This window comes from Sminthopsis crassicaudata, chromosome 2 (genome assembly GCF_048593235.1).
Source record: "Sminthopsis crassicaudata isolate SCR6 chromosome 2, ASM4859323v1, whole genome shotgun sequence".
Classification (NCBI taxonomy): Eukaryota; Metazoa; Chordata; class Mammalia; order Dasyuromorphia; family Dasyuridae; genus Sminthopsis; species Sminthopsis crassicaudata.
This window is the reverse complement of record NC_133618.1, coordinates 671,564,025-671,589,320: the sequence shown is the minus strand read 5'-3', so window position 1 is coordinate 671,589,320 and position 25,296 is coordinate 671,564,025. Positions and strand designations below refer to the sequence as shown.

Below are 25,296 nucleotides of genomic sequence, written 5' to 3'. Positions count from 1 at the left end.
CCTTGTTTTGTTGCTTTGTTGGTGGACATTTTGGTTCATGAAATTGTATACAGTGAACCATTTCTTTCACAATGTTGTGTACATTGGATCCTTTGGCTCACAATGTTGTGCGAGTGGACCCTTTGGCTCACAATGTTGTGCACAGTGGACCCTTTGGCTCACAATGTTGTGCACAGTGGACCCTTTGGCTCACAACTTTGTGGACAGTGGACCCTTTGGTCCATAGTCTTGTGGATAGTGGACCATTTGCTTCATAATCTTGTGGACAGTGGGTCATTTTGGCACATAATGTTGTAGGTGAGTATAGGCTTAAGGAGGTTGTTTGGAAAGAACCTATGGATTGATTTGTCATCTGTTTTCAAAAAGTCATAAATTCTAAGGCTGTTATAGACCTCAACACAAGTTGATTTTTAATGAATGATTCTATCCATGAGGAAAGAAAACTAGAAGAAGGAAAAACAAATTGAGATCTTCCTAAATATTGAAATTAGTCACTTTTTAAACTACTTCTACAGATCTCTACCTGGCTTTCACTGACTTGAAAACCCCATTTCTGGTGCAGGGCTCTTAATGAATCTCACGGTACAGCCTTTTCTGTGAATGGTGTCATTGACAATGCAATCCTGAGCTTAAGAAATAAAAGCTAGAGAAGGTAATGAGGCTTGCATGATGGAGAGTGAGTCAACGTATGAGTAATATTGAGTCACTTTCATGTCTTCTGATGCTTGCCTTTCCCTGGAATGTGTTTTCTTCTTCTGCAGTACCTTCTTGTCTGTGTAAAAGTCAAAGAGGATAGGGACCTTTGGATCATTTTCTAAAGATGAAATTCAAATGAACAAGCCTGCCTGGCTATTAACAAGTACACCTCCTCCCAGATGCACTGAGTATCAGAGTCTATGACAAAGATGACAATAAATGTCTCACTTGGGGTTAGTTCAGGTTGTTCTCTATTTTGCTCAAGTAAACTAAGAAGTCTCTGTAAGAGGTGTTTTGGTGGCTAGAAGACACTCTCTACTCATTTTCTTCTTTTAACATTTCCATTTTCCTTCAAAGCACAGATTTTGGGCTTCTTCTACATTGAATCCTTCTTCAGACTTTCCCCATCCTCACTCCTCCCCATCAGCACTCTATCACCTTTGAAATTTGTGTTACTTTGTAACTCCTCTGTGTTTATTTATTTTGAAAATTGTGTTACTTTGCAACTTCTCTGTGTTTACTTTTGAAATTTGTTACTTTGCAACTCCTTTGTGTTTACTTATTTTGAAATTTGTGTTACTTTGCAACTCCTATTTACTTATTTTTGAAATTTGTGTTACTTTGCAACTCTATGTTTACTTATTTTGAAATTTGTGTTACTTTGCAACTCCTCTGTGTTTACTTATTTTGTATGTATAAATCTCCCTGCATATCCCTGGAGTATAAGCTTCTTGAGGGCAGGGATTGTTTCATTTGTCTTGGATTCCCCACATCCAGTGGAGTGCCTAACCCATGGTAGGCAATAATAAATGTCTGTCAAATCTATTAGAATTTCTGGGACATTTTGGATTTTATGAACGAGTGATAGAATCAGCCTTTTCATGTAACCTTGCCAAAATAAACTTGACTTGAGTATAAATATACACTCATATATTTTTATTTTATATGAAGAAAAGCAGCGTGTCTCTCTTCAGAGGTCTTTTAAGTGACTGTCACACAGCAGGTCTCAGTTGCTGTGATACCTTCAGTCTTACAGTAATCTGTTGAATAAAGCCACAGCAAAGGGATGTCATCTGAAGAGATTTCTTTTTAAGATAAGGGTGACAGAGCAAAAGCACCTTTTTCCCTCAACTTAGAATGACAAGGCTTAAGCCACTCTTCTAGCTACTCTCCCAGGGAAAAGAAAAGGTCATGGAGACGAAATCTGCTTGTGAAGAACCTTTGGATGACACTGTACTGCACTAGAGCAGCTAATTCATCCAAATCAATAGACTTTTTTTTTAAAAGCACCTCCTGTGTACTAGATATGGACTAAATGCTGAGGACATGGAGACTGAAATGAAATAATCCCTGCTTTCAAGGAGCTCACATTCTATCAGGGGAGATTGTGTATATAAATAAATACAAAAGGAGACAAGTTAAATTCATTGTTGGAGAGTCATTGGCTATGGTGGATGATTAGGAATTACTTCATTTGGGTGGCACTTTTCAAAGTCAACAAGCATTTATTAAACACTTATCATGTGTCAGAAATAGTGCTAATTTGGGGGGGGGGAGACAAAAGCAATTCCTGCCCTCAAGGAGCCCATATGATAATGGGGGAAGCCAACATACAAATATAGTTAAACAAAATATAGCTTGGAAAAATTGGAGATAACCAATGGAAGGACGATCATAAATGACATCTTGTACAAGGTGAGGTTTTAGCTGGGACTTGAATGAAGCCAGGAGTTGTGAGTGAAGAGGAAGACAATTCTAGGGATGGGGAATAGCTGGTGAAAACACCCAGAGTTGGGAGATGGCTATCAAGTGTGAGAAACAGCAGGGAAAGCAGTCTCTGGATCACTGGGTTTTTAAAGGGAACAGGAAGTGAAACAGTGCAAAGGTTGTGTGTGTGTGTGTGTGTGTGTGTGTGCCTTAAAAGACAAATGGAGGAATCATCCCATATAAGTTGTCTCTAAATATCCCATTGTCATGATAGTTTTTAAGCAATATGATAGCTTACCAGAAATCAAGCTAGAGTCTCAGATTTGTCACCACAAAGCAGTTTTCATTAGGGTTCCCTTTCCCCCATAAGTACAGTAGTCCCTATCCATTTGTCCCATGCTGGTTTATTAAAGGAGACAATGTGAGTTGTCTCAGTGGAGACGTCTTAGACATATGGAAGGTGCCCTGTTTGGCCTTTCATACTGACTCCCTGAGGAGCCATCCAATGGACAGCAAATAGGTCAAAAACTTAGTCTTCACGTGAGCAAGCATCTTTTCTCTAATTTATGCCAGCTGTGGTTCTTCAAGTAAAGCACTAAACCTCTCACAACATCAGATTCTTTATCTGTGAAATGGGCCAGTTGGACTAACTGATTTCTAGAGAAACAATGTGGTCTAATGGAGAGTACTGAGTTGGGAAGTTGGAGTTGGGAAAGCCAAAGTTTGAAAACTCTTCCCCACAGTGATTAGCTCTGTAGCTGTGGGCAATTCACTTTGCTTTATTAAAGCCTCATTTTTCTTATTTGTCATACAGCTTAGCTATTTCTGATTTTTGTGATCTTATTCAAGTCAACTAACCTCTTTGAGTCTCATTTTCCTCATCTGTGAAATAAGGGGGCTCAGTTTGATGATCTCCAAAGACCCTTCTGTGAGGAGAGATAAAACAGCGTAAGAAATGGGTTTTGCTGTTCCAGATGTGGATAACTTCCTTCTTATGCCTTTTTTCTTTCTCTAATTCAATTCAGTTCCATTCTACAAATATCTATGAAGCCCTCACTATGTGTTCTAACTCTCCGGCCAATTGAGGATATACAAAGACAAAAGCAGAACAGTCCCCTGCCCTCAAGTAACTTACATTCTGTCTTTTAAATGTGGTGGCTTAAGATATGAGGGGAGGGAATCACATAGTGCTTGGGACAGGAGAACAGTAGTATATGTGGATTTGTCCAGGAATAGCAAAGAGTAGTATTCACAAGCTTTAGTATTCTCTAAAGGAAAGCTTTAGTTTATTAAGCATCTGTCATCTGCATGCAGTAGTTGCCAACTCCTCTGATAATATGTTTGTCTAACCTTCTTCATGATTTCTCTAGTTCATTTGCCCCCTTTCCTTAACAGTGCCTTTGATCTTATTTTCCTGAGAGCTTCCTTTTCCCGAGCATTTGACAGGTTCAATGATTGAATGTATCTGCCATAAAGTATTTTTACCTCAAATTATCAGCCTATCCAAACTCTCACCTAAGTCACTTTATGGATTATCACAGTGTGCTCTCTCTCTCTCTCTCTCTCTCTCTCTCTCTCTCTCTCTCTCTCTGTATATATATATATATATATATATATATATATATATATATATACACGTATATATACATATATATATGTATATATACGTATATATATATATATATATATACATATATATGTATATATATATGTGTGTGTGTGTATATATATAGCCATGGCTGTTGCCTCCCTCTAGCAAGAGTCAAAATCAGATATGCTTTCTGTCCAAAATCAAATTATTCTCAGCCTATTTTCTCCTTTCTGGATTGGAAGATTTTTAAGAATAGTTAATAATTATGTGATTCCAGGCAAGCCCCTGCCCTCAGAGATTGTCTCCTTATTTGTTTTTTCAAATTAATTTTTTTTCAATGAACAAACATTTATTTTTTATTCCCTTCAAATAATTGGAAACAAAAGCTGAGCTTATGACCACATTTAACACACATTTGTTGAATTGAAGGGAGGTTTTAATGACAGTAGAGACATCATAGGGATATAAACTTCTGACTTTAGAAGCTAAGTTTGCATCCTGACTCTGTGTGACTTATCTGTGTTACCCTGGCCAAGTCCTTTAACCTAGCTGAGTCAAATGGAAAATGTGAATAATGATTGTGATCATCAAAAGAGATGATATTTGCAAAGCATCTCAGAAACCTGAAAGTGCCTAATGGAAATGTGGGCTGTTATTATGATTCTCATTTTTAAAAAAAATTATTGAAGTTCAGATAGAAACAGTCCTGGGATATTACCATCCTTCTCATTATGTTCCATGGAATACTGAATGGATACAAAAACAAATTTAAAAAAATTTATTGAAGTTCAGATAGAAACAGTCCTGGGATATTACCATCCTTCTCATTATGTTCCATGGAAAAATGAATGGATACAAAAACAAATAAAATACACAACAAAATAAAGTATAAATAAAAATATTTAAATTTTAAATAAATTTAAATTTGTTTATTTAAAATATTTATTTTTCAATATTCTTTTAAATATTTTAAATCTATTTAAAATATTTTATTTATTTAGAATTTAAAAAATAAATTAAATACCTAGCATTTATATAACTGTTTAAAGTTTATAAAGTCCTTTACAAATGCTATCTCATTTCATCCTCACAACAAACCAGGAGGTAGGGGCTATTCTTATTTCCATTTTACAGATGAAGAAACTGAGGCAGAGGATAAATGAGTTGTGTCATATATATGAACAAAATTTAAGCTCAGGTTTTTCTGACTTTGGGTCCTCTATCCTCTAGTACCTAGTTGAATGGATGATATTTGTACTAAAATAAAATAAATTATAGTGACATGAGCTCATTTGGTATAGGCTTAATGAACAAAGGTGACATAATATTCTCTCCCCAACATTATCCCTTCTAATAAATTGTTCTATTTTGAAAGCTGTTGTTATGATTATCAATTACAAAATAAGCCATATTTAATAATTACAGTTACCATGACTAATCCTATCTGTCTTTAAGGTTTCCAAAGCAGTTTATAGACATCTCGTGTGATTATACAATAATTTATATTTATTATAGTAATGTTATATTTAATAATTCTAGTTACTCTGACCAGTGTTATATGACTTTAAAGTATCCAAAGCACTTCATAGACATCTTGGTTGATTACAAAAATGTTTTATTTATTATATAATAATTATATTTATTAGAGCAGTAAGTTATACTTAATAACTCTAGGTATGACTATTAATATATAACTTTAGGGTTTCCAAAGCACTTCATAGACACGTCTCATGGGATCGTTATTGAGAAGTTGTTATTTTAATTGTATTGACACCCTTATTTTATAGATGGGATTGTCTCAGAGAGATTAAGGTACTTCCCTACAAAGCCATCACTAGTTATTGTCAGAGGCTGAATTCAGGTTGTCCATTTACCGTAACACAAATGTCTAAGCCCCAGTACTGCTTGGATGGCTAGGGGAGCTCTCTTCCACTTATCGGTCAGGTCAATTGTTTCTCATAGCCAGGGTAAAATCTGATGTCACACATTTAGATTCTTTTACTGCAGAAGTTCAGCCTGCAAATGGAATCTTTGTTTGAGGTCAGGACCTGTTGGCTGGGAAGCCCAATGAGGCAGCCTTGCTAGACACAGTGATGCAGCAAAGTCTCCTGTGTCTTTCCATTCATTTCATGGTTGAGGAATCATCATGGGGGAGGCAGTGTGGAGTGGAGGTGGCGAGCCCTGGAGTTGACATCACTCAAGGTGGATTAGGATTCTATCTCTGCCTCTGACAAGGCTTTCTGTGTGAGGGCAGTTTCTCTATCTGCAAAGGCAGTGAATCATTGCAGGCCCCCTGGAATGCTGAAAATGAATTGGATCGTGGAAAGAAATTCTTAGAACTTCTAGGGGGAAAGTTGATAAAGAGTAGAAGTCCTGTTAAAGTGGCTATAAACAGCGTGTGCTTAATCCTTAGGACTGAGAGCTTGGAAGGTTCTCAGAGTTCAGCTAGTGCAAGTCTAGCATTTCCTTTAGGGAAAATGGGGCCCAGAGAGAAGGAGGGAATTCCTGCTTAATGGCTGTTAACTAGCACAACTGGGATCTGAAACTGTGTCTCCTGATTTCTGCATTTTTTTCTCACCACAATGCCTAAATCTCTATTGGAGTCATCTCTGGATGGTGCTCTTCCATTAGTAGATTGTGAGTTCCTTGAGAGCAGACTCAGCATTTTTACTTTACTTTTCCTCCTCCCTCCCTTCCTCCTTCTTTTTCTCCCTCTTTCTTTTCCTCCCTCCCTCCCTCTTTCCTTTCTTCTTTCCCTCCTTCTTTCCTTCCCTCCCTCCCTTCTTCCTTCCTTTCCTCTCTTCCTCCCTTCCTTCCTTCTGCTGAATCCATTGGGGTTAAGTGACTTGCCCAGGGTCACACAGCTGAGCTCATATTTGAACTCAAGTCCTCCTGACTTCAGGGCTGCTGCTCTATCCACTGCGCCACCTAGCTGCCCCACATTTTTACTTTTCTTTGTGTTGCCTGTACCCAGCACAAGAAGAACACTTAACAGTGGTTGTTAATGACAACGGTAATAATGGTAGCTAACATTTGTATTGTGTTTATAGGTTTACATAACGCCCTACCTTTGTCTCCTTTGATTTTGCTGCTAGTGAGAGGTGAAGTCTCTGGGCTCACAGCTGGGGCTTTCCCTCTTTCAAGCCTTCTTGAGAAGGTGCAGTCTCTGTCAGCTTTTTAAAAAATTTCTTCAGCCATGTGGAACTCTTGGTTGACATGAGCATTGCCAAAGTAATGGTTGGCTAAAGCTCAGTGGGTTGCTTGTTTGCTCATACGTGTATATCTGCGGACATTGGGAACACTTGGAAATGAGTTTCATTTTATGCTGACAGCCAGGAGACCTAGTTACCAGTCCCAGCCCTGTGTCATGCTGTGCAACCCGAGGCCAAATAGCTAAACCTTAATGTGCTTTTCCTTCCTTACCTGTCAAATGGGGAAAATATCAATATCTGTCCCAACTATCTCATAAGAACCAGTGAGATCATATATGTTGAAAAGGCTTTGAATAGGTTCCAAAGCCATGCTAATTTTCTAGATGATCTGATTCAAGTTTATTGCTTTTCTCTCTACCAATCCCAATGTAGACTTTTGCCTGAAATCCAGAAAATTTGAGGGTAACTTTTTTTGAACTAAGTTTACTTTAGCCAACGTTCCTTTTCCATCGATGGATGGAGTTCTTTCTCTCCCTTTGATTTTCAAGTCTGAACAGAGACTTTTGAGTGTTATTCAACTCTGTCATTAGTAAACTAGTTAATTCAGAGACCACTTAGATGGGTTTATATATTTAGACCTAGAAGGGATTTTGAAGATCATCTGTTCATTTTATTAAGAAAGAAGCAGAGGCTTAGAGAAATTATTCACTCATTGTCATGCTAATATAATGTGACAGAAAGTAGGATAAAACCAAGATTTGAATCCAGATCCTCTAAATTGAATTTTTACACTCTTTATAATTCTGTTTCCTCCTTCTAAGATGATATTCAGTAATTTTAATGGTTACTTATTAAAGCCTGAAGAAGAAGAAGATCTCAAGGGCATAAAATAGAATGGATTTTATCTAGAGTCAGTAGAAGTAATAATGATGATGAAGATGATGATGTTAACAATAATTAGCATTTATATAGAGCTTTAAAGGTTTATAAAAAAACTTTGTTAAGTCTTTTTATCCTTACCACCCAGTGAGATCAATACTCTTATTATCTCTGTTTTATAGATGAGGAAACAGGCTGAGATTTGTTAAGACTATCCCAGAGTTACACAGCTGATAAATGTCTGGTGCAGGATTTGAACTCAGGTCTTCCTCACTCCATCTCTAACCCTGTGTCCACTGTACCAGCTATCTGAATCACCCTTTGTACCTTATTCCAGATCCCTGGAATATGTGAATTATTACAAGTGGCACCAAATTTGGTGCTAAGTTTTCCAGGGACTCCCATGTCTCATTGTGGGTTGGAGGTGACTCTGGGTCTTAAGATTTTTTGGGACAGCTCAAGTTGTAGCAGAAGATACCACAAGTAAGGCATTGCTGCCCAGGTATGAGTGAATATTTCATTGGTCAGTTTAGGTACATTGAGTCACTGAGCTAGTTATAAAGAGTGATGAATTTTGGACCTTCAGCAACACTTAAATACGAGATATTAAGTCACCAAGGGAGCTTTGACACTGATGAAACCACAGATCCCAGAACTATTAAAGAGAATTTCTCCTCTCTGAAGCCTTCCCTCATTCTCTTCCTTGTTAGTGGATAATACTCTCTTCCCAATTCCCCTTTTACCGTCCTTATCCAAGCACATATTGTACCTCTTCTTTTACTGTTGCTTTCCTCCTCCATGAAGAAAAAAAGGATTTTGGGAGTGGGTGGAGATGTTTTATTTACAGGTGTCCAAGAACCCAACACAGAGTAAGCAATATGGTAGTGTAAAAAGGCTCTTTCACTTGAAGTCAAGAAGACCTGGGATTGGAGCCTTCCTTTGCCATATACCAACTGTGCAGCCTTTGGATGTTTCTTAAACTCTAAGAAAATTTTCTTCTAGTCTATTCAATTAGCAGTTATTCACTAGCTTATTGATAAAATGGGAATGATACTTGGGTGCTTCCTAGATTCTGCCTGAATAGCTGAATGTAGCACTTATTTATATCCATGGCCACATGTATATCTATCAATAATTGCAAAGTAGAATAGCCACCTCTGTAAGACCAGACTTCTTAATTGGGGTGGGGGTGTGTGTATCAGTATTTTTTTCAGCATTTTGAATAACTATATTTAAATGTGATTGAGTTCCTTTACAATCCTATGTATTGTACTTAGTGCATTTAAAAATCTTTCTTCTGAGAAGGGATACATGAGCTCAATTAGTCTTTCAAAGAAGTCTATGTCACATGCAAAAAAGCTTAACAATCCCTGCCCTTAGATTATAAATTTCAAAGGGATTTATATATGTATATGTTGTCTCCCATAAACTGAATGGTCTTTTCTGTGTCCCCAGTTAAACATTTTTTGGCATAAATATATTTTGCACATAGTAAGCATATAATAAATGCATTTTTGGTTATTCATTCATAGCAGGTACCAATCTATTTTTGATAGAAAGATTGTGCTCTTTGGAAGGTCTTTCTACCACTGAAATCACTTGTTGAGGCTAGACAAAAGTAATTCTGGAAACCTGATATTTATTGAATTAGATTCACTAGAACTAAAATGGAGAAGAATATGTGCTAAGTTGTCTTGGTTTTATTTTCTGACCTGAGAAGAGTTAATTTCATATACCGCACAATTTTTCCTAGAACTTAATCCAAGTAAGACTTTATTGCAGGAAGTTTTCTCTGGGGGACACTAGGTTACAAGGAAACAGAGAAGCATTATAAGATATTGGAGGTGGGTTAGTGAAGGGTGCCATGTACTTAGAAGCCAAAGACTTGATCTTGCCACCATTTACTAAGTCTGAGGCCTCAGACAAATCATGTTTTACCTTCCTCCCAAGGTTGTCAGAAGATCACATGCTTTTGGCTTTATGTCCAATGAAGGTCCCATGGTATAGTGAGAATTGTTGGTTTGGAAGGCAAAAAACTTCGGTTCAGATTTCATCTCTATTTTTTATTGGCCCAGTTGATGTCATAGATTTGAAATTGATAATCCTATCGAGTTTTATATAGTATTATTTCATTATGTTATTGTACAAGATAGGTAAGCATCTTGATGTTGAGGAAAGATAATCTGCTTTTGGAATCAGGAGTCCTCAGTCTGAGTCCTACTTCAGAATTGTGCTGACAGAGAATCTGAAGAAGTTCCTCCCTTCTCAAAACTTCTAAGGCACTCTCCATGACTTTCAGAGATGATGCTGATCTACATGTTTGGAGAAATTAACTATTAGAAGCTCCTTACATCAATGAACTCATTGATCCTTTAAAAACAAAACAAGGCCCCCAAAATTCTGGTCTAAGTAGAATTCTTGATTGATTCCTTAACTAATTTATCGTGGATATAGCAGGTACAGAAGAAGGTAAATTTTTATTTTTTGGAAATGATTTTTCCATTATTATTTGGAATTCCATATTACTATTTGGAAGAGGAAATCAGTGCTCTGAGTCATGGATGATTTCTTTGCCTCTATGATGATGATGCAGCTCATAATTTTAGAGGTGGCAGTCTGAGTTTTCCTGATTTGAACTCATAAGTTCTGAGAACTCTGACACAGCCATCTGTGATAGGGATAGCAGCAGCAGCTGACATGGTTCTTTGCCCTCCATCCCAAACCCTGCTAATCAAGCTCTAGTCCTTTTATTTAGATGAAAATGTCATTTGATTAAGGTGTCTTAGTGAAGGGGAACAAAAATTTGGCTGGTGGCTCAAGTGGCCCCAAATCATCATGTAGTTTGTGCTACTAGCCACTGCTTTGGGAAAATTCATTTTGCAGAGGACAGCTCTTTCCAATATTGTTGTAGTGGAAAGAACACTAGAATGGGAATCAGAAGACCAGAATTTGAATCCTCCTTCTTCTACAGTCTAGCTGTATGACTTTGGTTAAACTATCTTCCTTCCTTAATTCTTTATTCTCATCATAAAATGAAATTATTGGATTGATTCATCAATAAAGAAATACATTGACTGAATCATATACATATATATATATATATTTATTTGCATATATTCATCAAATATAATTAATTGTATTTTAATTACTTTTAATTATAATTCCTTTTTTGATCCTGTAGATTTAATTTTATATCTTTTTAAACATGATTCTTAGAAGAGGTCCATAGGTTTCACCAGATTCTCAAAGGGGTCCATGTCACAAACAAAGTTAAGGTCCCTGGGTTCCCAAAGATATCTGAGGATCCATTGCCAAAGTTGGACATGGCTCACAGGATCATGAACTTAGAGCTAAAGCCACCTCAGATTCTACCTAGACCAATCTCTCATTCTATAGATGAAGAAATTGGAATTCACAGAGATGGGATGACTTTTGTGTCGTTACACATATAGTAAATGCCAGAGGAAGGGTTTGGCTCCAAGTCTTCCTGACTTCAAGACTGGTCCTCTAGTCACAATGCCATATTGCTTCTTGGAGCTGTTAAGTCATAAGAGAAAAAAATGGAGTAGGAGACATGGATCCTGTCTGAAAGTATTTGAAGGATTGTTAATATGGGAAAAGATTTGTAATTTAATATGCTTTAATTGGCCCCCAAGGTCAGAATTTGGAGCCCTTTATCAAAGTTCCAAAAAAAGCCTATTTTTGCTTTATGTAAGGATGAATTTCTTAATAATTAGTGATATTTAAAAAGGGAATGGAATCCCTGGGAATTTGGTAGGTTTCCCCTCTCTAAGGGTCTTTATTATAAAAACCAGATAACCACTTGTCGGGGATGCGGCAATATTTCCTTTCATTTTAATTTGGTTTGGACAAAATGGTCAATCAATAAGATTCTTTTTAACTCTAAAATCTGTTAATTTTGTAATATTTTTTCATGATCTTAGGTAATTGGTGTATTAGTCAGAGCAACTGGTTTCAAATCTTAGCTCTGTGACTTCTGTAATCTAGGGCAAAGAACTTGGGCTGTATTTTCCATTAAGATAAAAGGAGGGGTGGAGAGCAGTCTGAAACTATGGCCAAGGGGCTAAAAAACTATGGATATAGTTTTGCAGTGCCATTACTGGGTTTGTCTCCCAAGGAAATCATAAAAGAGTGAAAAAGACCCACGTGTGCAAAAATGTTTGTGGCAGCTTTTTTTTGTGGTAGCAGAGAATTAGAACGGGGAATAGCTGAACAAGCTGTGATATATGAAGATCATGGAATATTATTGTTCTATAAAAATGAAGAAGAAGATGATTTTTAAAAAGACCTTGAAAGATTTACATGAACCGATGCTGAGCAAAACAAGAATGAGGAATACATTGTATACAGTAACACCAAGAATGCTATGATCAACTAAAAGAGGCTTGACTCTTCTCAGTGGTTCAATGATCCAAAGCAATCCCAATAGACTTTGGACAGAAAATGCCGTCTTCATCCAGGAAAAGATCTAAGGAGACTGAATGTATATCAACACATGCTACATTCACTTCTGTTTTCTGTTGTTTTTTTTTTAATCTCTCCCATAGCTTTTCCCTTTTGCTGATTTTTTTCTCCCAACATAATTCATAAAACAATGTTTATTAAAAATAAATAAACTAAAAAAAAGATAAAAGGAAGGGTTTGATTTCTGATGTCCCTTTCAGCTCCTTCTGGTTCTAAATATGCAAATCTATAAAATATGATACTTGTACTTAAGAATAATCTTAATTTATTGAGATTTGTATTATATAATTTTTCTTATATTAAGGTATTGTTATTATCAAAACCATAGCTAAGAAATAGAGAATCTAGATTAATTTTTTCATTATTCTTCCTTTTCCCCAATTGCTATTTTTATTATTATGTGATGTGCCTTAAGTGATAGTACAGTTGCATGATGAGCTCACAGTTGAAGCTTCTACCATTTTTTTTTTCTCTTCCTGATATTCCAAAATGCTTTTAGGTGCCAGATATCAGTGGAGAGGGAGACTTTCAAAAGCCTAGGGTATTTTGAGTTCTTATCTGTGTGAGCACAACATTTAACCTTTATGAAGCTCAGTTTCCTCACCTTATAAAAAATGAAGGGATTGAATAACCTTTCAAGTCCCCTAAAGGCTAGAATCTCTGACCTTATTTTAAAAATCTCTCTTTAAAGATGGTGCAGTTGTTGTTCAGTCACTTCAGTTATGTCTGACCTTCATGACCCCATCTTGGAGTTTTATTGGCAAAGATGCTGGAGTGATTTGTTTTTTCTTTCTCTAGATCATTTAACAGATGAGAAAACTGAGTGAAATAAGTAACCCAGGTAGGGTCTGAGGCCAGATTTGAATTCATGAAGATGGCTTCTTTATTTGAAAATAAAATATTGATACTTTCATCCACCAGGCTTCCTATCTGCCCCAAAGAAGATGGGGACCATACTTTAAATCTATTATGAAGGAATAAATAAAATGAAAGCTTTAATCAGGGTGGATTGTTTGGCCAAAGAGCAGATCTATTATGGCCAGGGCTTATAGGTTCATGGATATTTTTAACATTCTAGATAGAATGTGGCTGCTATGCAATCTTGTCCAGCCCAAAGTCGCCAGACCTTCTTTCTGTGTCATTGTTCAATTTGCCTTATTTGTGGTGATGTTTATTGTAGTGCTATTATAGATGGAATTCCTCCCTACTTCTATCCCTTCAAGGGTCTTTGTGCAAAATCTTTGATGTTTTTGGGCCTTAATTTCAATTTAGTCACTCTGAGATCCCTTATAGCTCTAAATCTGTGTGTCTGTTACTGTGTGACCTTGGACAAAGATTTTCGCCTCAGAAAGTCTCAGTTTCCCCATCGAAAAGATCTTTGAGGTTCCTGTTAGCTCTTTAATTCTTTAATCTGATGATTTTATACTCTTTTCTGCTCGTAGTAAGGAATCGTTTATGATAGACATGCTTGTCAGGACCCTGCTGCTCTCCTTTCAAGACTTGTAGTTTTGAAGATGGGAAGGATATTAGTCTTTCTGATAGAAAGGTTTCTTTCCCCTGTAGGGGAACTAGCAAAGCCCACTGTTTCTGAACCCATTTTGGAGGCATGCAGCTCTCTTGGGGGCCTTCTGCATCTAGTCATTAGTTAGATAGCTTAGAGCACTGCTGTCTCTTGGCTGGGGAGATTCCTAAGAGCGGTGGAATTTCTGAGAGATTTCCAAAAACAATATGGATCTGAGTAGAGTTATCAGCCAAAACTTACATGGAGATTCCTGTTCCTTTAATCCCTCAGGCTTGAGCCATATTGTAGGCAACAATATGCCCATCTCTGGGTTCTGTGTTGGACCCGATGACCAAGCTCTGAGCCTCCCATTGGGATCTCTTGTAATCTAGTGTTTTTGAGGAGATTAGCTATTTGGAGGAGGAGCTCTAATAAACCGTTGGGCAACATCCACTGATTTGCACGGATGGCAAATCTTGGCCAGAATAACTTGGCAGCGTTTGTCCAACGGAGGGACTGAAATGATAGTGCTTATGTATGGTGGTTTTGCAAAGGATTGTGTGAGCAAAACGCTATTCTAATTTTTAAAATAATAACAATTAAAGTAGTTATTATCATATAATATTTTAAGATTTCCAAAGCCCTTTCCAAATCGTCTCATTTGATCTTCACAGCAATTCTGTGAGGGAGATGCTGTGATCATTCTGTTATACAAATGAGAAAACTGAGGCTGAGAGAGATTGAGTGACTTTCTTAGGGATCATAGAACTAAGTATCTGAGGTAAAATTCTTGACCCTAGTCATCCATAACAATATCCACCTGATGAAATTCTCGGAGTGAACCAAGGAATCCATCTGTTGTTCAGCTATACCGAATCTTCATGATCCTATGAACTATGCTGTCCATAGGGTTTTCTTGGCAAAGATGTCAGAGTGCTTTTCTATTAGCTAGTAAGTATCTCAAAGACTCAATCAGAAGGGAGATATGAACTGCATCCTGAAGGAAGTCAAGAAAGGTAGGAAAAAGTCATCTTATGAAGACCTTTCAGAGATAAACTGTTACTGTTCATTAGGGTCCCATTTAGGTTTTTCTGGGCAAAGATACTGGTTTGCTATTTCTGTCTCTGGTTCATTTTACAGGTGAGGAAACTGAGGTAAAGTGGGTCAAGTGACTTGCTCAGGGTCACACAACTATTAAGTATCTGAGGCTGTCCTGGACATCAGTCCCATGCTCTGTCCAATGTACCATCTAGCTGGCCCAGAGATAAACAGAGGATTTTTATTTGGTATTGGAGGTATCTAGGTAACCACTGGAGTTCTGGCTGAGTAGGGAGATGCTGTGGTCACATATGTGCTTTAGGAAGATCACTCTGTTAGCTGAACAGACAATAGACTGAAAAGAGGCTGAGGGGATGTGAGACAGGGGTGCCAAGCAGACTCATGATAGCCCAGAGGAGAGGTTGTACAGACATAGGACATTAGACCTAAAGATATAAGGAACTTTGGAGATCATTTATCTAATCCTGAACCCCCATTTTTTGGATGAGAAAACTGAGAACCACAGAGACTAAGTAACCTGTGTAACGTCACTTAACTGTTATGGAGAAGTCAGGACACAAACCCAGATCTTCTGCCTCCTAAGCCAGGGATGTTTCCATTAAGCCTGATGGGCTTTCCATAGTCTCTGATCCCTGTGGCTGGGCACCATGGGCAAGAAGTCCTTTTGGTTTAATTCTTGATTCCTGTTACTCTCATTAAATGATTGGAGTCTGGTAGAAAGGCAGAAACTGGGTCCAAGAAGCTCAATTCATCTTCAGGCAGCAAAGTGAAATGGAAGAAGCCAAAACATATGAGTGTGACTCTTGACTCTGATATTTCAAAGCTATATTGACCTGAGCAACTCACTGGATCTAGATTGCAGTCTCTTCATCTGTAGAGATGGGAATAGTGAACTTTAAGGTTTGCAAAGTCCTTTTTATGCATAGTTGCACGCGGCCTTCAGAACAATCTTGTGAACAAGGGCTCTTATTACCTCATGGGACAAGTGAAGAAACTGAGGCAGTCAGAGGTTAAGTAAACTCCTCAGCATCATGCAGCTAATAAGTACATGAGGTAGGACTTGAATTCAGGTCTTCCTGGTACCAGAGTCCCTTGTTCTATCTCCTGGGCCCACCTAACTGTTTGTGAGTTTTTACGGAAAAAAGCACTCTGTGAGCTCAAACATATTATGTAATTGAGAAATGTAGAATTTTAGAATTGAAAAGGATCTTGGGAATCTTTGAGTGTAGTCATACCCCAAAGAAATTCCCATTTAAATTTACCTTACACATCAGCTTCTGTATGTGTGATTTTATACACACACACACACACACACACACACACACACACAAAATGTATATATACATATATGTGTGTGTGTATAAAGTAAATTATACACACACATACGCACACACACACACACACACACACACACACACATATATATATTTAGTGAAGCAAATAGAGTTAAATGACTTGCCTAGATCACACAGCTAGTAAGTATTAAGTGTATGAGGCCATATTTGAACTCAAGTCCAAATTCTAAGGACAGTGTTCTATCCATTGTGCCATTTAGCTGCCCCTATTTTAGTACTTTTATTAATCTACTCTTGAGAGGTAAAGTACCGTAGTAAATAGATAACCATTCTGGAGGCCTGAGTTCAAATTCTGATTTTGACAAATACTGGCTGTATCTATGTCTGTATTTCTCAGTGCTCTAGGAAATTCTCTAAGACTATTTGTAGAGACTTGCACTGGTAGGAGTATTCAATGAAATCAGACTTAGTTATTAGCCTTTAATCTATTATTATGTATGATTTTAATATCTGTTATTATCATTATTGGATTGAAAAACTGATATTAAGAACCCAGTTGTTAAATATAGTTAGTTATTGCTGTAGAAAAACATAGAAAAACTTTGGTTTCTGAATAGAATAAGTGTGGAGGAAGAAGGCAATGTGTGTGCTGTGCTCGCTCTCTGTGTGTTTGTGTCAATCAAAATTTGGCTTTTAATGACTATTCTTATGAGGGATTACTTTTTCATAATGGTTTGTTCAGAATTCAAGTCAACTTATTTCAATAAACATTTAAGTTAAGACAATGATATAACTAGTGCCTGATGGTTCCAGCCTCAGTTAACAGAGGTCAGACACCTTTATTAGGGGTAAATGATCTGAAGTAGTTCTCTTGGGACAGATCCAATACTTTGGGGACCAATGTGTTATCACAAATCTGGAGATCAATGGCTTGCTTTCAGGATTGCTATACTTTCTCTGAAGCAGCCTGGGGAAGCATGAAACCCTGGCATCTGGATTCAAATACATTCCCATTTGTTATTGATCTGAAGTTCCAACTTATTGTCTTGAATTTGGGATTGGATAATGCCTATTTCTTCTTGTGTTTAGGTTGGAAGTCTTTTCTTCTTGACCTCTCTTCCAGAGTCCCATGTTGTTATCCCTTTTGACACAGGCAATTTTACACCTTTGGGGGTAAACTATCGAAGCTGGTTGGAGAAGCTCCTTTGGGTTCTTGTGCACACCTCTGTCTGGACACCCAGGCAAATGCAAACTTGGATAGTGCTTAACTCAACTTCCTTTTTGTCCCAGTGAACTAATTACTCTTCACAAAATCTCCTTAATTCAAGTTTCCTGTTAATTATTGAATGTGGGTAAAATGTTTATTTTGAGGATTATTAATTGGAATCAGTTGACTGGACTTTTACACCCCCTTTCATAGTTTCTATAATTTCATGGTAGTTACTTTAAACCAATAGAAACAATCTAGTTTAATACTTAGTTTTAAAAAAAGGTTGCTTCTTAGATATGGTGCCTTAAGTGCTTTGACTGATTCCTCATTGGCTCAGTGTTCCGGACTGATTCCTCATTGGCTCAGTGTTCCGGAGATATCCCATCCCCCAATCTATGCTGTTCCAAATTATCTCTCCCAATTGAATCTTGGTTCCTGTATTCTGAGACATTGCTTCTTCCTTCAATGGAATTTGTCTTTAAAAAGTCGACTAGAGGGTCTTTATTGCTTGCCTCAGGTACATTTTATGTCCTGTATTCAGGGAGTAAGAAAAACTAGATTTAACCTTGTACATAACTACCTTCTATTGGCCAGGCCAATAAACCCTGAGAACTAAATAGCCCCAAGGTGATTATGTTGTCTTACTACATGACCTATTTAGTGTCAAACTAACTCAGAGTGTAAAAGACAAAAGATGGGAGGTATATTCTTTGTCATTTTAGTGATATACATTGTAGGTGCTTGTGGAAAAAAAAAGTTATTGAATTTATATGGATCTAGAGTTGTCAAACTTTTGTCATCAGTAACTTTATAGTATCAAAAATTATTAAGGATCTGTCCAATGAGTTTGTATTATAAATATTTATCATATTAAAATGGAAACTAATTGTGAATTTGTAGATCCTCTTAAAAAGGGTTTCAGATACCCCAAAATTATCTGCGTCACGCTTTGAGAAGCAGTGATCCAGATGAAATGATTTTTCATGTTTCCTAGTTATTTGAAACTATATCCAAATAGCAACACAGATTTTTCAATGCTATTGAATGGTAAGCTGTAGTCCTCTGATACTTTGTTCATTTTTCAACATGGTCATAAAATTATAGGATTATATATCAAAATTTGTAAGGGACCCCAGGGAACATTTTATTCAATCCCTTCATTTTATAATTGAAAAAAAAACTGGTGAACATTGTGAGATGAATTTTGAGATACAGCATGGAATAATGGGTAGAATGGTAGCCAACAGGCAACATGCATTTATTAAAGACTTAATATGTAACAGCACTGCTGAGGTTATAAATAAAAATGAAAAGAAAGGCAGTCCTTGCCCTCTGTGAGTGATAGACAGTACATTAAAGGAAGCTAAAAAGATCAGGATGAAGAGGAATTGTCAATGAAAAGTACCTATTTGAAGTAATGATGGCAAAGTCCCAAAATTTGCTTAGTTTGAGTCTGTCCTCAAAATGAAAGTCCTATAAGGAAATCACCAGTGAGAGAAAGACTAAGTCAGAGAGTCAAGGAAATTTGTATTCACATTAAACTTTTGACACTTAGTAGGTATATGACCTTGGGCAAGTGATTTAATCTCTCTGGGCCTCAGTTTCCCCACATGAGAAGCCTGGACTTGAGAACTCAGAACCGTGATCCTAATACTTCTAGTGCCAAATCCTCTTAGCCTGTATAATCTTAAGGTATTTTTGTTCAGAATTATTTTTAGTAGTTCATATCCCTGGAATTAAAAAAAACCCCAAAAGTTAAGATTTGTCTATTATAAACTTATTACTCAGATGCATATTCATGTCACCTAACTAGAAAGAAAATCAGTCATAATGCTTTTGGTGCTACATAGCAGGTATTTAATAAATGTTTGCTTGCTTGATTTATCCCAGATTGATTTTGCTTTAAAATTTTTTTTGAAACTCACTGGACACTTAATCAGACAATACATTATATTTGCTATTTGAAGCTGATCATTTTCACTGGCCATTGCATAAGAGCTATGGTTGACCATACCCATAAGTCTTTTCTTTCTGTGTCACAGGTCCAAGGATCTTATCAAAGAAGCAATCCTTGATAATGACTTCATGAAGAACCTAGAGCTGTCCCAGATCCAGGAAATTGTGGATTGTATGTATCCCGTGGAGTATGGCAAAGACAGCTGCATCATCAAAGAAGGCGACGTGGGCTCCCTAGTGTACGTCATGGAAGGTAGGGGTCACGATGCCACTTTCTGTGATATTCAAATGTGGGGGTTTTGCATCTTATCAGCCAGCACCTGGACTGAAGTGTGTTCCAGGGAACAGTTCCAGATTCTCATTCATTTGTTGGGAAACAATTTCAAAGGAGGTGAAACACTACTTAGATACGGTGACTGGCTGGTTGTATGGGGTGGCCCCATGTAGAATATTAATGCAAATCTGCTACCGATTCACATGTGTGGAGAAGGCAGTATTTCGCAAGGAAAGATGGCTCTAGATCTAGTTGGATGATGGAACACAACAATATCCAATAATTGAGTAGTCCTGGGGAAGATACGTGTGATGTAATGAGGGACTGGACAGATGTTGAGTACCATGGATGTTTGTCATCAAATACCCAAAAGGCTTCCCCCTCTACTTTTATATTTCAATGTAGTGACTTCTATATTCTTCATGCAAACAAAAATAAAAGACACAATAGCCACTTTTGATATTTTTAATTGTATAATTGGGGCAGGGAGACCAAGTTGGATGATAACCACATCTGGCTGATGTGACTGAGCAACAGATGTTTGTTACTAAGTATCCTTGAAGGTCTTGGCTTGAGAAAGAGCAGATAGTAAAGAAACTGTTTCCAAAAGTAGAGGCTTGGTAAATTAAAAATAATAACCATGACAAAACCAGTAACAAATCTTAGAATTTTAGAATTGCCACCTTTCTTTCATGTCTTTGAAGAAAGGGTGCCTAGGACATAGTGGCCACCTGGACAATAATCCACAAATCCCTTTGCAAAAACTTTTCTTTTAAAAAGCTACATTAAGTAGTGGTGATTCACTCTCAAGAATGACTCAGAACAGTAATGTCCACAGATATGTATCTCTTTAGTAGGCAGACTGGTGGTAAAGGGGAACAAGAAAGAGTTCAGATGTAATAAGAAGCAGAAGGGAAAGGATGTTTTAATTTAGATCAAAGATCTATGGGATCAGGTAATCTGAATTTCAGAACTCTGCTTTATAGGCAACTTTTTAGGATGTACAATGTTACCTAAATATTAATTAACAGGGTAAACCTGTTATATTAGGTACATAATCATAAAAATTGTCGTGCTAAAAACAGTTTGGGAAAATACTACTTCACCTTTTTTTTTTGTATTGCATATTTCTTAAGAAAACAAATTTCCAGGTGTTTCTCTCTCCTTTTTTAAGACTTAAAAAAATAGTGTTTTTCTTTCCTGTCTTTAATAGTCATGTTAGCTTTTTGGTATATCCAGTAAATAATGATTAAGTATGCCAAAATTTAGTTTAGTAAAATTAAATTATTTTGAGAGGAAGAAAAAATGAACAGATGTGACATTTTCAAAATGGTATTTTTGATGGAGCAATAGCATGACACAATGGCTAGAGTCCTGGTTTCAAGTCCTGCCTGTGATTCTTAATAACTTTGTGATCCCCAGGCAGCCATTCCACTGGGCATGAGGACTGAGATCTGCTAGATAGAGGCATTTTCAATAGTAATGAGTTCACAGATCATTTGACTATCCAGCAATCAAGTGATCCATCAACATTCAGTAATTAGATTAGACACATTTGTTTTGTCAAGTCTACCATCTTGAAGCTGAATCTGACATTGACCTTAAATTTTAGGGAATTCTATTGGCTAATCTCTGCTAATATTCCTTGTCAAATGACTTCTTTTAAGTGTCTGTCCTTTGCAATTTTAATAAGATTTAATTGAGGAAATCTTACATTATGTAATTAGTTTTATATCACACATTTTCAAAACTCATTTGGAAAATGTTCTTACTATGGGATTTCTTGGATTTCATTTCTGACTCTTCAGAGTAACAACCAATGCTTGAAAACGGCTAATCAATAGGTCCTAAAGAATCTTCCATCTATTTCTGTGTTGATAAATTCATTTATCTATTCATTTGTTTATTTGTGATTCAACACAATGCTGCTAAGTGTTTAGATAGGAGGCTTTCTCTGATTACTCCAGGCTGCCACCATTTTTAATGAAGAGGTTAGTTCATAAGATATATGTCTGAGCTGATATTAGCATATACATTGGGGTGCTCTGTTGTTCAATCACTTCAGAAGTCAGTCTATGACAAATTCTAGAGAAAAGTCATTGCTAATTTTTAATGTTTCCTTTTTTTTTTTTGAGAGAGAGAGCGAGAATGAGAGAGAGAGAGAACGAGAGCGAGAGAGTGAGAAAGAGAGAGAGAGAGAGAGAGAGAGAGAGAGAGAGAGAGAGAGAGAGAGAGAGAGAGAGAGAGAGAGAGAGAGAAAGATCACTAATTCAGTCTATTGGTAGTAAAATTTTGTCTGAATAATAGAAAGCCTTTTTTGACATAGTATTTTAAAGGGAATTTAAAAAAATATTCTTTTTTGTGGATTTAACAAGCAGTGCTAAATTGCACCAATATAGTGTTATCTAATAGATTTTTGCTTTTAAAATAGATGATTTATCTTTAATTAGTACAATGAAATCCTAGCCCAAATGATAAGTATAATTGTGTTGTTGATATAAAGATGGATTCTGGTTTGGAAATGTCCTGTCTTCAGTTTAGCTTCTCTTTCACTGACAGCATAAAGGTAAACCTCACTCCTCCTCCCGGTTATTATCACTCATTCAGCCTGAAGGAAGACAGAATCTGAGAGAGCTTTTTCATTCAGATTGTTATAGAATCTTCTTTAGAAGTTTCTTGTATTCATTATAGTTACTAGTTGTGTAAAACTTGTTTTCTGAATATTTTCTTGGTGTTTCATTGACTATTTGTGTCTTGTGTTCCTTGTGTAGTCAGGTACAAAAAATTTTCTCCCCTTACCTCTTTTCACCAAAACTTCCCTCTCCTCCAACTCTCCTGAAGAAGAGGGATCTTATTCAAAGCCTTTTAACCCTTTGTTGCTTTATGACACATTTTAGATGGAAATACTGCTGCATCTCCCATTTGAGAAGATAATGTTTGCTCAAAAATTTTCTATTCACAACATTCAATTGTTTTCCTTAGTTTAAGGACCCCAGATTTATAGCCACATCTAAAATCAGCTGATTTAGTTTGAAAAAAAGAAGTTTTATGCTCATAGTTTTAAGTTTCCAAACTTTAATTCCAATGGTTCTAAAAGTACATGCATGTAGCGAGCTGTCGTCTCCAGAAGCTGCCTTTCGCTCTCTGGGAAGAGATCTGCTGTGTCTACTCAAATCTTTCAGACAGATTCTTCTTCCTGTAGTGAACCATTGTCTCCAGGCAGTTGCTGTTAACTCTTGTCCTTAGAAGTGACTTCCCTTCCTGCAGAGAGCCCCGTCAAGCCTGATGCAATGCAGAGTCTTTTTCTTGTATCTCCTCCAGCTCTTATCCTTCTCCAGGCCGATCTGCTCTCTGGGCCCAATGCTGTCTCTTTTATCCTCCCAGAGAATGGGCGTGGGATAATGCAAGGGCTTCTGGGAAGAACCACTCCAGCCAATGAGCTTGCTCCTTCTATCAAGTCAACCTGAGTTCTCACCTTGTAATTGTCCAACCTGAATTCTCACCTTGTCACTATCCAGACAACCTGAGTTCTCACCTAGTAATCCTAACACATGCAAAAGGAACATGGCATAATTTGCTGATCTTAGAGGTCATTGACTCAACTTCATGCATATATAGAAATCTTTTCATGACTCTGACTTGCTACTGCCTTCCTGGAGAATATTGTGTTTTTCCAAGTTCAAGATTGATTAATCATCCAGCTCTCATCAAATTTCTTCTTTGTTTCGGGAGTTTTAGCTATTTCCTTATTTATTACTGGAAGCTTTTTTTCTCCCACATTTTGAGATCACCAATGGCATTGCATTTATTGACTCAGTGAATGCAGTTTGTTAATACAAGGTTCATCTGCTTGCTATTTTTCAGTTCATATCCAATATACCTAGCGTGTGACATTTCCTACTTCAAATACTATTGTTTTTTTTAAAACTCATTTTCTAATTAAATGATATAGTGTGCACTGATACTCAGGGATTTCATATCAAATTGTGATGCAGTGATGCTCTTGCCCATGTCAGTTGGTATTCCAAACCCTACCTGAGGGTATCAGGGAATTGAATGCATTTTAATATGAATTAGATGTCTGAATAAATTTAATATGAGAACCCCAGCATTTTATTTTCTAGAAGCAGGTGATGTATTTTGGCCTTGTGGGATTTTCCTGTTAATAGAAAAACTATCTTTAGAAATCTTGAAAGACAAATGTATTTGGAAAGATTTTTGTTGCTGTTGTGATCAGTGAGTTCTGTTCGCTCTTATTGTGTGTTTGTGTGTATGTATACATATATGTAGACAGACACACACATACATATATATATATATATACACACACACACATATATAATGATATATATTTTAAAACAACAACAACAAAAAAAAACCCCTTAATTCTGAAGAGAAGTTTCTCAAAATTTCTTGAAGTCAGGGCCAATGTCTGTTTTTACCTTTGCGTTTAGTCCTGTGCCTATTCCCAAGTGTCTTGCTTATTATAGGTGCTAATAAATAATTCTTATTTTGAATTAAGTGGAATTAAAACATCGGCTTTCTTGAAATTCCCTACATCAGGGGAGAAGACACAGTTATACGAGAGGAACACATCTAGAAGTTATCAACACATCCAGAAAGTCCCCAGGGCCAAGACACAGCCTTTCATCACAAACATTGATGGAAATTCTTGTAAATCTCCACTTGGACAGTGGACACAGTGCCTGCAATTAGACTGGTCTTAGACACTTACTGAGCTGATTACAGTTCCTGAGCAAATTATTTCATCTCTGTCTGCCTCAGTTTCCTCAATTGTAAAATGAGGATAAAAATAGCATCGATTTTCCAGGAGAGTTGTGAGGGTCAAATGAGATAATTTTTGTAAAAGTGTTTATCAGTTTCTGACCCATAGCATATGCTTAATAAATGCTTATTTACTTCCTTTCTCCTTTTCCTTTCATGCTTGCTTCCTTCCTTCCTCCATATATTTTGCTATCAGAGTGATGTTCTGTGTGGAAAATGCAAAAAAGTGAAATTAATTAAAAAAATTCTGCACCTTTTTCCCTACACACACACACACAGACACACGCACGCACACACACACACACACCCCTACACCCATGCCCACACACCCCTTACCACTTTAACCCTAAAGAAACACATGGGTTCTGACACTTTGTAGACACCATTTGATTTTTCTAAGAAAATAATTGAGCTGGTTCCAAATCCTAGAGTGGGAATAAGACTTTTAAGTCCCTTTTAAGAAATCTCATTAGAAATTCAACCAATGTAATTTACCCAGCACAATCTATCTGACCCAAATGCAGTCCAGTCTAATAATTGCATGCTCATCATGTCCAAGGTTAGAAGGAATGCTGTGTACTGGCTAGAGGGACAGGCTTGGAAAGAGAAATTCTGTACATTGCAATCCCTAAGCATTTTCGAATGCCTGCTAAAACAAAAACCAAAACCTAACCAAAACACAAACAAGAGTTCTGTGTTCTGTCTC

The 25,296-nt window shown here is 36.9% G+C and overlaps 1 protein-coding gene across 2 annotated transcripts in view; it reads left to right on the top strand.

Annotated features, from left to right (window-relative positions):
• PRKG1 (protein kinase cGMP-dependent 1) overlaps window positions 1-25,296 on the top strand; it is a 1,273,864-nt gene that overhangs the window by 72,495 nt on the left and 1,176,073 nt on the right. For both annotated transcript variants that reach the window (XR_012487204.1, XM_074297069.1), the window contains exon 2: window positions 19,618-19,784. Coding sequence is in view for 1 of the 2 variants with exons in the window: in XM_074297069.1 (XP_074153170.1) it covers window positions 19,618-19,784 (167 nt within the window). In the remaining variant the exon portion in view is untranslated. The remainder of the gene's footprint in view (window positions 1-19,617; window positions 19,785-25,296) is intronic.